This window comes from Schistocerca americana, chromosome 8 (assembly GCF_021461395.2).
Source record: "Schistocerca americana isolate TAMUIC-IGC-003095 chromosome 8, iqSchAmer2.1, whole genome shotgun sequence".
NCBI classification, from domain to species: domain Eukaryota; kingdom Metazoa; phylum Arthropoda; class Insecta; order Orthoptera; family Acrididae; genus Schistocerca; species Schistocerca americana.
The window spans coordinates 124,301,189-124,313,533 of record NC_060126.1 but is presented as its reverse complement, the minus strand read 5'-3'; the positions used below and the strand labels follow the sequence as shown (position 1 = coordinate 124,313,533).

General features: G+C 35.9%; 1 protein-coding gene across 3 annotated transcripts in view; it reads right to left on the bottom strand.

Moving 5' to 3' along the window:
• Positions 1-1,439: 1,439 nt before the first annotated feature.
• Positions 1,440-12,345, bottom strand: part of LOC124545493 — a 127,152-nt gene continuing 116,246 nt past the window's right edge. For 2 of the 3 annotated variants that reach the window (XM_047124436.1, XM_047124437.1), the window contains exons 16-18: positions 8,771-9,032; positions 6,231-6,400; positions 1,440-1,652 (exon numbers count right to left, since the gene is read on the bottom strand). In XM_047124436.1, the coding sequence (XP_046980392.1) occupies positions 1,553-1,652; positions 6,231-6,400; positions 8,771-9,032 (532 nt within the window). In that variant the 3' untranslated portion in view covers positions 1,440-1,552. The remainder of the gene's footprint in view (positions 1,653-6,230; positions 6,401-8,770; positions 9,033-12,345) is intronic. The other variant, XM_047124438.1, reaches the window with a different exon arrangement.

The window sequence follows — 12,345 nt, the reverse complement described above, 5'->3', positions numbered from 1 at the left end:
TAGTTTTTTCCTGTTTCTAATCATTTTCATTTTGCCCTGCCCAAAGAGATTTCTTCAACCAAACACTAAAAAACTAAAGTATTTCTTCCTCTATTTGTGTTGAGCTATCTGTTCCACAGAGAATGAAGCTATTGTACTTTTGAAATATCTTGAGCCTTATTTTACTTAGTAGTGAGAGATTCCAAGATGTGGTATGTTTTGGTGCATTCATGATTTGCTATTTAACTTCCATCTCCACTATTTGTTTTGTCAGTTAAATGAGCTGTCCAAGAACTGGAAATTCATTACTCATGGTAAGAACAATTGCAAATGTTCTCATAACACACTGAGCACATACTTTCCCTCAATAGACATTTTAACAAGTTTCATGTGCTGGCCATTTTTGCAAAAGCTGTATATAAATTACATTAGTTCATAAGAAAAATTCTTTTTGCATGTTGCACATTAAGTTCTTCTTTTATGTTGTGTACCCAGAGTTTTGCCTTAGTTACAAAGCGTCTTCGCGGGGCGTCCAGAAATACTACACAATTTTTTTGTTTGCACATGTAGGTTACAGATTTAAAATGGTACATTGAGGATTTCATAATATAATCAATTAGATGTGGATCTATGTATTTTCCTATTTTATTATGAAAATCTCAATGAACTGTTTTAAACCTATACCCCCCCCCCCCCCCCCCTGCCCTGTCCAAAACAATGGACCTTGCCATTGGTGGGCAGGCTTGTGTGCCTTGGTGATACAGATAGCCACACCACTGATGCAACCACAATGGAGGGGTACATATTGAGAGGTCAGAGAAACATGGTTCCTGAGGAGGGGTAGGGTAATGGTGTGTGCTACCCACTAAAAATTGACTTTTGTAAATAGACTTATGTTGTGTGGAATTTTATAAACTCCATATCTGTGTGCAGATTTTGCTAGTGGAACAAAACTGTAAATATCTACACTGGGTAAGCAAGGGTGATCATGGCAGTAGCTGCTCTGTTGTACAGTTAATGAATCAAACTAGAACTTGGTTATGGTATTAGTGATACAAGGAGCTCAAACTTGGCATACTCAGTGTCAAGCAAGACAACAAATCTGTTGTCACGGATGTTCTACAGCTTTATATGAAAATAAACATTCAACTAACAGTTCTCGAATTCTATAATATAAGCTTACCTGTCATTGGATGCTCAGATTGTTTGTCACAATGTTTTCTTCACCAATACACGTTGCTGTGTGTCTGCATGTAAAATGTGAATGTAATGCACAAGTGATCATCAAGCACTGTTACCGTCTGGTTTCTATGTCAAGTGTGACATTGCTTGCAAGCATATATAAGGTAAAGGTTTCACAATACATATTTAAGGTAAAAGTTTCACAATATATAACAAGAAACAAAACACATACTTTCTGTGCAACCATAATATAGTCATTGTGGGTTAAACATTTACAATTCAAACAATAAAACATATTTATTTAATTTTTTTTTACAATATTATAGTGTAAATATATCTATACATTTCTGATTCTTACAGTCATTTTAAAATTAACATCGTAGATTTACATTCATAAGACATCTGCAATGGGGACGATGAAGGGTGGAAAATTATTCTGACATTTGGCTCTCACGTGCACCAGAGTCTTTATCAATACAGCATGCATAACTCTGGAAATAAAAAAGCCAAGTCAAAAGTTACCAGCATATTCCATCGTGCAGAAAAATCATGCAAAACTGAGTTACATGCATCAGCCAAACTACATCAAAGTCTGGTGTGTAAAATTTATTTCTTGAACTATAGAAGAATTACACATACTTATTCAGCAAACTAATTCCAGTTATTCATAAAATGGTTAGGACAGCAGATAAAAGAAAACAGGAAAGACAACTGAAGGTGTTAAAGACAGGCTTCCACTGGATACATATTAGAAGATGTGATCTCTTGACAATGATGATGATTATTGGTTTTTGGGGCACTCAACTGTGCAGTCATCTTGACAATGAAAATTAGGAGGAGATCCTGGAGGTATTTGGAGTAGCAAGTAAAATCCAAAAGTTCCTTTACATTGTGATGTTAGCCTCTATCTTGGTTAGGAGAAATCCAATGTTACTCGTTAATTGGCATTTATGTGAATCTTTTTCATGTAAGGGAAGTGAGAAATGTTAAATCTGACAAACAAGCAGTAAAAAATAACGTTATAAACCAATGAAAAATCTGTTACATAATGAAGCTTTTGATTAATCTGCTTAGTGCTTCTTGTTGAGACATGTGTTAGTAAAGAAAATACAGTTTTATGAATATTTTAATCAAGGATGTCCTGATGTTTAGAAGATACTGTTTTGTCCACAATCCATTTCCCAGAGAACATACAACATGGCAGCTAGAAATGTACAGGCTAATTGTTATCAATTATTTCTAAAGCATAATGTGAGTTAACTTCAAAATCACAAATGATGGAAGCAAAATGATTTTGGCAAAGCTACAATAAAACTTGCTGGCAATCTGGCACAAAGTTACAATACTGTAAAGGAAAAACCCTCCTAATTTTACTGTAGGCCTATTGTAAATTTATTAAACATTATTAGTTTTTAAGGGGGGTACTTCTTTGTGAGACGAAAGAAGCTGCACAACAGGGCTATATTTTTCTCTGAGGAACCTACACCTTTTAGTGCTATGAAAATGGCCAATTGCAAAGAAACCAAAAAGTAGGCACATAAACCATTTATTAAAAAGTTTCATTTTAATTTCTTCATCACTACTTTTCTTATTTAACTCTTCTTTGGAATTACTGAAGTTCTAACACCCAAGAACACTGAGCAATATTAATCGTGTAGAGGATACAGCTTAAGTGCTGCTTCACAATAAACTTGTTATCTAAGACCTTCTGAAACAACCATCATAGCTTAGACATTTTTCCTTTGTCATAGAGCATATTCCACTAGGATATTCTCATTAAGTGGGATTTCTTCACTGTTTTCATTTTATAAGGCTGACATTATGATTCTGTATAAAAATAACAAAGTGTAGGTTTTTATAATCTGGGCAATGCTGCACATATGATAAATGTGATGCAATACCACATTGTGCCCTTTTCTCTTAATATGGCACAAGTTGATCTTTAAATGTAGAAGATGAATGTCAATAAAATAAACTTACATTCTGACTAACAAAAAATATTCAGTTTTGTCTTACAGTACTAAAAATTTATTCTATTACACTTGCAAGCTCAATGCTTCCATCATCTGTAATATATGTGTGACAATTTTGGACATCATTGTGGAGCCTTTTCTTAAACAAGCAAACATATATATCTGGGAAAGCATTACTGTTCATAAAAAGTTGTCTGCAAATGTTTCACATAAATATGCGAATGTTTCACATAAGTAACATTGAATGAATGTCTGAGGTTTCTGAGATGCTGATCTGTTATGAAATATTTTAACTGATGTTATAATGAAAACTGGTAGGAATACCTCCTTGTGCAGTACTAACATGTTTGCTTGCAGTTAACTCTCATGGAATTAAAACCATGTCTTCCATTATTTACACCAATACCTGAAATTTTACTTTGGTACCTTCTCACAGAATAGGGACTTATTATTTACTGTTCTTGATCAGCCTGCACTAAATTGAAATTAATCTCAAGACAAAATGTGTATTTAGAAGCTTTTTCAATAATTTTCATAAGTTTCTGAATGTACACCTTCCAGTGATCTGTCCTATGCTTAAAGCTGCTTTAAAAGCTTGTAAATGAGCTATACAGAGCTATAATGATCAGCATCTCAGGCAAGCAATCAATCATTACTGCAGCCTGACAAAAGACAAACAGTAAGAGTACCAACATGAACATTTCAATTGCCCCATCATACAGTTTCTACTGTTTCTATGTTGAACTGAATAACCTGATGAAATTAGTTCACATCAACATGACAATAGATGTAGTACTGTTAAATGTCTCTCAGATTTTTAGAGAGATAACAGAAGTGTTCAGCCACAGTATTTGTAAAAACTACATTCATAAAAGCAGAAGTTTCCAATAATATTCACTGGCCTGAATATAATACCCATTTACTTTCCAGCAGAAGAACTGATACACAACTAAGTGACAGCCATATTGCATCAGTACATGATGGTCTAAGTACTTCTGTTTGTGAGGTTGAGATAAGTAGCAATAAACTTAATTTACTTGCACCCTTAGTTCAATTATCCTCAACTGTGCTGAGGAAGTGGCCAAGTTCATAATGTGTATCAAAATCATTAACTGAAACCAAGTATGTTCAGAAAGAGGCGCAAAATCTAATTTTGTACAACTTATCTGCCATTTGTCTACTTGCAAACTATTACGCATATGGAACCTTGTGGCATGATAATTTGTATTTCAAATACATCTTTATCAAAATTTCTCTTGGGATATTGCACACATTTTATGAGTAAGACTTCTATTTTTATACAAAATAGCACAGCACAAAGTCCTTTTGTTATATGTGCCATCTGAGTATAAACTTTCATGCATTTACCACTATTCATCTTTATACATAATGACTTTGAGATCAACAATCATATAATTTGTGGAGTATTGTGAATGATACAGTTGCTCGATATAAGAGACAGTAAGATTGGTGGAAATGTTTAGTATAGGCACGATGTCCAAATGTTTCATTTATGATGGTAACAGGCATACTTGTTGAAATTCAACTTTTGTGTCCAAGCAGATTTATATGTGCAGTAAAACTTTAAAGAGTTCATTTATTCAATGAAATTTCTAGAATTTGAACAGACTAAATTGTTCAAAGCTGCTACGGAAAATTTAGTTGTCAAAAGATAATGTGCTCATTGGCACAAAAGTATGCTGATACATTATCACAAAATGAATTGAAAGACAAGAGACGCATATGACAGTCAAGCAATGGAGATTCATTACTTGTGATGAAGTATGGCTCTCTTTGTTGCGTCCAACAATAATTTATACCATACAATCATTAGAATTCACAAAATAACTGTGCTTAATATACTACAGATCACACTGTACAGAGAAATGACAAATTCTGATGCCACTGTTTAGCTGTACATGTCCCAGTTTCTTGCTTTGCAACCCTAAACCTAAGTACAACCCATTCCTCCTCCTCACATTTTATTTAGTTACACTGGAAATTCATCTTTTAATCTGCATTCATCTTATACTCTGAAACTTGCCAATGGACAGTTTTATTTTACCACAAATGATGGGAACAGCCTCAATCTGATATGATGCAGCACTCCACATTTCTAGTTTCTGACCCAACAATTTATATTTAGATAATTCTCACATTAATGTGTTCATACTTTGCCAGTCTTTAGATTTTTATTGAAGGAATCATCTCCATTCCATTTTTAGTGTGTTTGGGAATTCTGTCAGTCTCACTGATCATTTTTCTTGCCAGGACTATGCTACTTGTGTATAGTTTATGCTGATCGTATCTGCGTCTCTCTTCTCAAACTACAAACTTCTGCTTTTACTGTACCAGTATTATTACACTGAAACATTTACAGATAAGAATGGTGGGGCAGTACTGTGTTTGTATAACAACTATGTCTCAACAAGTACAATAAACTATTTGATTTAAATAGTCAACGTAAGACATGTAGCCAAAATATCACTACACAGTTTCACATAAATTACTCTTTGTATACAAAGATAGCAGTAATTATCAGAAATTCAGTTCTCCCAGACTGAGGTGTAACTGTACCCTGTATCTCCACAACTACAAATACATAACAGAAAATTCTGACCAAGTAAGAAAATTACATTGTTCTTTATATATAATATATGGGTGTATCACCACCTTTGCCAGTCTTGAATATTAAGCAAAATTACAGTCATTAAAATCTTGTAAATCAAGTGAGTCATCTTACAGAAATTTTACTGAGGACGTGTTTTGGAGTATTATAAGAAAGCGCACAATTACTTCATTCTCAGCAATAAAATTATTCAATTGGATGTCAGGCAAAAGTCCAGAAGCAGCTGAATAAGCATGCAACATGCACAAACAAATTGTACGACACCTAGTCCCATGACATTTTTTAAATATGTCACACCTATCACAATTTGTTGGAATAGTACAGCCCAGTTTCATCATTAAGTAAATTAAAGTGCCCACCCGTTAAAGGTGACTGACCAATTTGATATGTCTACACAAGGAATGCTAGTTCAGATTTGTACCACAGTTGACTGGTGCAAATAAATGGGGTGTAGGAGGGAATCTCACTTGGGGGGACGCTGCCTGGCACGGGAGCGAGCCAGGCTGCTAGCGTCGCTCAGCGTATACGTCTCAGGCTCGAACACAGGGGGATACTCTAGACCAGGGTAGTCAGGAGTGGGAGAGGGGGGCACACGGCGGCCCGGCTTTTTGCCAAGCATCGAGATCCCCATTGTAGGCTGAAAAAACAATAAAAACATAAAACATAAAATTTGTGTGTAAAAAAAAAAAAAAAAGAAAATGGTATATGCATCTCATATACATCTGTACATAAAGGATACTTTATAAAGCTCTAATAAAGACAGCCCTTGTGACAGAGTTGTGTGTTGTCACACATGGCAGCTTGCAGAAAGGATAGAGCAAGAAAGAAAAATGCACACAGAAACATGTCACTAGGAAGAGGATAAATGACAGAGAAAACCTGCATTCAAATGCAAGCTAGCTGCAAGAGCGAAACTGGTAGATGAACTCTGACCAAAAGACATTTTAGAGCATCACAAACTGACACAAATTGTATTAAAAAAAGAGTGATGAAAAACATCCAAGAATGACTTACGTAAACTTACACATTTATAATACAATTTAGAAACGTATTGTGACTCTCTTAGCACACAGTTATTATAGTTACAGTTTCAATAAAGTTCTTAAATGTTGGCAATCTGAAAAATGTTGTTGTACATACACAATGAAACAATGCCTATTTAAAAATTGTTGAAAGAGAACATTATTGTACATGAAAAAAAGATATTCACTGTTTTTTAATTACAAGAAATGTTTCTTTTTTCTTGTGATATACTCTGTAAATGTGCATTTAGTAACTTTTGGTTACAGTCAATTCTTTTTTTTGAAACACACAACCTGTATTTTTCATGGTAAAAGGTAATAGCTTCCAAGCCAGACAATGTACATTGCAAACACTAGGTCAAGGTGTGATATGTCTAATAAAGGAATACGAATAAATCTTGTAACACATTTGATAGGGAGGAACAGGAGGAGGAAGCTCAAACTTTAAGCTTTTGGAACACACATTTCGTATTTAAATTTACCTAATATAACTTCGAACTGTTTAACTAGATGTTGTTAGCTGAAACTGTAGTGAACAAACAAGTAGATGCACAGCAAGAACAACATGCTATAAAAGTGTGAAATTCATCAGAGAACAATTTATCATAACATTAATTTTGTACTCCAACATATATGGCTAATAAACCTTTAGTGGAATGTTTAGAGAAACTGAATTAAGGGAAGTACTGTGAAATCGGCACTGCAACATGGTAATATTGCAGCTTGATAATATACAATGTACTGCCAAATTTCAGCCCCATGACTAACATCTCTGGCACATAAATCTGGTACACTAATTCTCTTGATCCTAAGCTTACTTCCTTCACAAACTGTAATTATTGGACCTCTGTAAAAAACATGTTGTTGAGCCTTCACTTTATCTCAAAGAAGCTTTAATCTTATTTCTACCTCAAGAACATCATTCCTCTAGATTATATTGTAGAAGATTTGAAAATATAATCAACAACAAAACTCCACTGCTAACTGATAAATATGGCCAAGACATTATGTGGCAAACAACTTGCACAAACACTGAGTACCAAGGAATGTGGCATTGTTCATATATTTATAGTTATAGTACCACATGCCAATCAAACAGAAGAAGAGGATGCATTGCAATGTCAGGTAGGAAACTTATGCCTTGCAAATCAAATGAAGAATGTATCTCTTCCAATTATTACATAGTTAAAGTGCTATGTACAAATATCCTTCATGAACTCTATTAATCAAACATAACACAACCAGTGCCAGAAGATTAACACATACTTTTTATTCAAAAAGTCATGACACATGTTTATTTGTGGGGACAGAATTTTCTACCATGTATTACTGCAACAAATCAATTTCCAGAAGAGCATGTTTTTGCACCTCAGTGTCATCACTATGTACCAAACGCAAAGAAGCACTAAACGGAAACTATATATATGTGGAAGGATGGCTGAGGAATGTGGGACATACAAATACAGAACATTGTTTTTGAATCTATTATCTAAATATAAGTTAAAATACTCCCAACATTTATTTTAATTAACAATACTGTGTTAAGCAGACATGGAAACTAACCTCCTCACAGAAACCAACATCTAGCTTCCTTCCTTAATTTTCAACTGTCTGTTTTGCTCCCAAATGACAATGACTTGCAGCAGCTTCTTTGTTTAAAAAACAAGACCTTTACATTACCTACTTGCCCCCATCCCTCTACTTTAACACCATGAACAGTTTAATGACTTACATGAAATCAGTAGACTTCAAACAGCAACAAAAAGCTTTTGAACCCAACTGAAATTGAATGTAATAAATTCAATGAAGTTACAAGTTTCAGAAGGTCACTTTTGTGGTTCAGAACCACCTCTAGCTGACTTTCCACTGGTGCTGCCCATACCTCCACCATGTACAGCACCTTTGATGAGACGGTGCCAGCGCACACGAGAACTCTTGACTCGTTCGGCTAGCCGACAGCAAAAGGCCATCAGCAACCGACTCACCTTTCCTGGATCTGGCACTGCTGCTGTTGCTGAAGAAAGAGGGGGGCTGATATCTGCAACACGCCGCCGCTGTTCCGGTGTCTTTTCACCTAAGTGCATCTCAAAGCCTGGCGCAAGGGTGGATGCAGCTGCCACTGCTGCTGGTGGCGGCTGGTACTGTGCCGCAGGCTTCAAAGGAGGTCTTGGCTGTGACTTGCCAATACTACTTTCACTTCCTCCTTGTCTCATTGATGTTAGTCGAATTCTCTCAGAATGGCCATGTCTGAAAACAAAATACCACATTTTATTTTTATGTAGCAACGCTACTAAACATCTCCATATACTCAAATGTGTAGCTTCTTTGCAGACAGGATTTACAATAGCATTATTACAACAAACAATGATGATCAACACACATTATGGCACATAAATAACATTGGGAATTACTGTGAATGTTTCTAAAGCCATTTTAGTTCTATAAAACTGAATATGAAATGGTACATATAGTGAATGAGTCCATCAAAAAATTCCAAGCAATTACATTCCAACAACCTTTACATCTTAGTACTCTTTCATCAGATTGTAAGTGAAGTGCAGTAATTGGCCTGAGTTAAATAAAACTATAATTAGTGTAACACATAATTTATTTACAAACGTAATCATATCCAGCACTGTTACAAGAAAAATTTCCATCCTATTGAGTTTTGCGATTTATTAAACAGCAGATGGGAGATAGTCTATGCTAAATGTCCACCACTGGTAAAATGAACAAAAAAGTACATAACATACAAAAAAACCCACAGTATTACAACAATGAATACTGTGAAGTATTTTCTGAAGTTTGATGATACTGTGAAATAAAATGTCAACAATCAAAATTTCCTGCCACTGTCTCAGGTACTTCAGTATCCATTAACACACCTCCCCTTCAAACTGTTTCAGCTTGGTGGTGACAAACTGTAGACTCTTTCCAATATTAGGGTGCACTTCTTTTCAAACAACAATTTGGAATCAACAGTGGCAAACTACATGAAGCAGGGTAATTCGCCAGAGGTTTCTAATTATCTTTGGTAGCTCCTTATACAGGCATGACAGGATAGAACTGAAGGTACCAACAATCCTACAGTTAAATGGACTCAAGAACGTAATAGCAAGGAACTGAGGACTTGGCCACTGCAAAAGTTCACTCTGACTTGCTCTTCTAAATGCAGTGTTTCAGATTCCAAAAGGGGCCACAAATTTTGTAAGGCTAGGATATCACTGGCATTAACATAACTCTTCAGAATGAAATTTTCACTCTGCAGCCAAGTGTATGCTGATATGAAACTAACTGGCAGATTAAAATTGTATGCCAGATTGAGACTCTAACTCGGGACCTTTGTCTTTCCTGGGCAAGGGCTCTGTTAACAGAGCTATTTAAGCATGACTAATAACCCGTCCTCAGGGTTTTACTTCCGCCAGTATCTCGTCTCCTACATCCCAAACTTCACAGAAGTTCCAAATCAGTGCACACACTGCTGCAGAGCAAACATTTCATTCTGGAAACAACCCCCAACGCTGTGGCTGAGTCATGTCTCCAAATATCCTTCCTTAGGGGAGTGCTAGTCCTGCAAGTTTCACTGGATAACTTCTGTGAAGTCTGGAAGGCAGGAGAGATGATATACTGTGTGACATTTGCCTGCTTTATTTCCCCTTTGATTGTCCTCGGTGTCAACATACTGCATTGCTATACTGGCCGAAAAATCGGGGGTAGAAGTTCAATACAGACTACTTTAAGTGCTGTAGCCGACAGGTGCACATTTGCGTTTCACAGTTCTTTACTTTCACTGTTCACAACCCCCCTCCCCCCAAAATACACAGTTATATGGCAAGTCCACTACTGGTTAACTTTGATAAGTCTCATTAATAGGTTGTGAGCAAACATCAACATACTGATACAATAGTTTACTGTTGGATAGCTACATCATTTAAAGTAGTGTTCAACTTCCACCACCCCCATTTTTCAGCCAGTATAGCAACGCAGTACGTCGACACCGAGGACAATCAACAAGGAAATAAAGCAGGCAAACGTCACATATGGTGCCAGTGAGGACTATTGTAACTGAGCACAATAAACAAGGATTCACGAACTTTGAACAGTGAACTCAAGAGTGTTTACAGTGCAGTGATTTTAACGAAGGAGATGCAACAGCCAATCAGTGCTTGGGTTTCATGGCCACAGTAGGAAAGTAGCCAATCAGCGAGAGGGTTCTATGGAAGCAGCCAATCAGTACAGCCGACTGGAATAAACAAGACGCCTCACCGAGAAAATTACAACTTGCAGCAGCTGTACAGATGGCAATCAAGATGCCGCAGCGGGTAAGTGAATAAGAACAACATAATTTCATAGCAAAAGCGGTTTTATATTAAGTGATACATAATGAGCGGCCTTAACAAACATAACAGTGTGATGGAGGAGAATAGACAACAGGGAAGTGATGTGAAAATTGATAACAAAGCTGTGGAGGTTAAGTTTTTAAATGAACAGAAACACTTAATGGGGACTGGTTCTGTAGATGATAGTGGTTATAATTCAGACCTGAATGTAACTTTGAATGATGGGGACAAAAGTCGTATTGTAGATGGTATGATAAAAGTGTCATCTACACTGTATGGTGAGGTGAGCGAAATGGATGAAAACAGTACTGAAGTGGATGAAATCATTAAGGTTAAGAGGGAGGAACCTAGTAGTGAAAGTCAGCAAAGACAAAAGTTTATGGCAGACGGAAAAGTGGAATAGATGTTAAGGCAAATTATGAGTAGTCTGAGTAGTATGTGTACGAAAGAAGACAGTAGTATTAGAACTGATATGACTAGCTTAAAGGATGAACTGAAGAAAGAAATTAAAGAAGAAATTAAGGTAGCCAACTCTCAATTTTTCAGAATTAAATAAGAAGGTGGAGGTTATAGTTAAAGACTGTGAAGAAAAGATAACAAAGGTAGCACATAATACTAATGAGAAATTAATGAGTAGTAAATGTGTAGAAGAGAGAAAGAAGCCTTGTGATGACTATAGTAGGAAGGTGGAGGCTTTTGAGAAATAGTGTAAAGATAAAGTCAAAGCTGCCAGGAAATTTTGTGCTGAAAATAGGGTTAAACTTGAGAACTAAATTGATCAGATTACAAATGATTTAGAAACAGAGGTAGAAATCAAGTGTGCAGTAGTGGTAGAGGAAAAGCTAGTAAAAGTAAATAAAAATGAAGATTCAAAATTGGCTGAAATGGAGAAAAAGATGGAAGTGGTGTAAAATCTAAAGCATAAGAGTATGTAGTGTCCCAAAGAAGTTCTTCATTTGTTGGTTGTAAGAAATTTAATAATTTTGAACCATATGAGGGAGTGCATACACTGGAGTTCATTAGATAATTTAATGATTTGCCGTCATTTGTGGGAGGTCTATGGATGGGCATCTCAGGTAGCTGATAGCTGTACTTTGTGTCAAAGCTTTGAGGAAGCATTTTTAGATGAATATTGGTCCAAAGTGAAGCAGCACAGAATTTTAAGTGAATTTTTGGGAGGGGAGAGATCTGACTCTAGGAAGGGTACTGTGAAAGGTTTC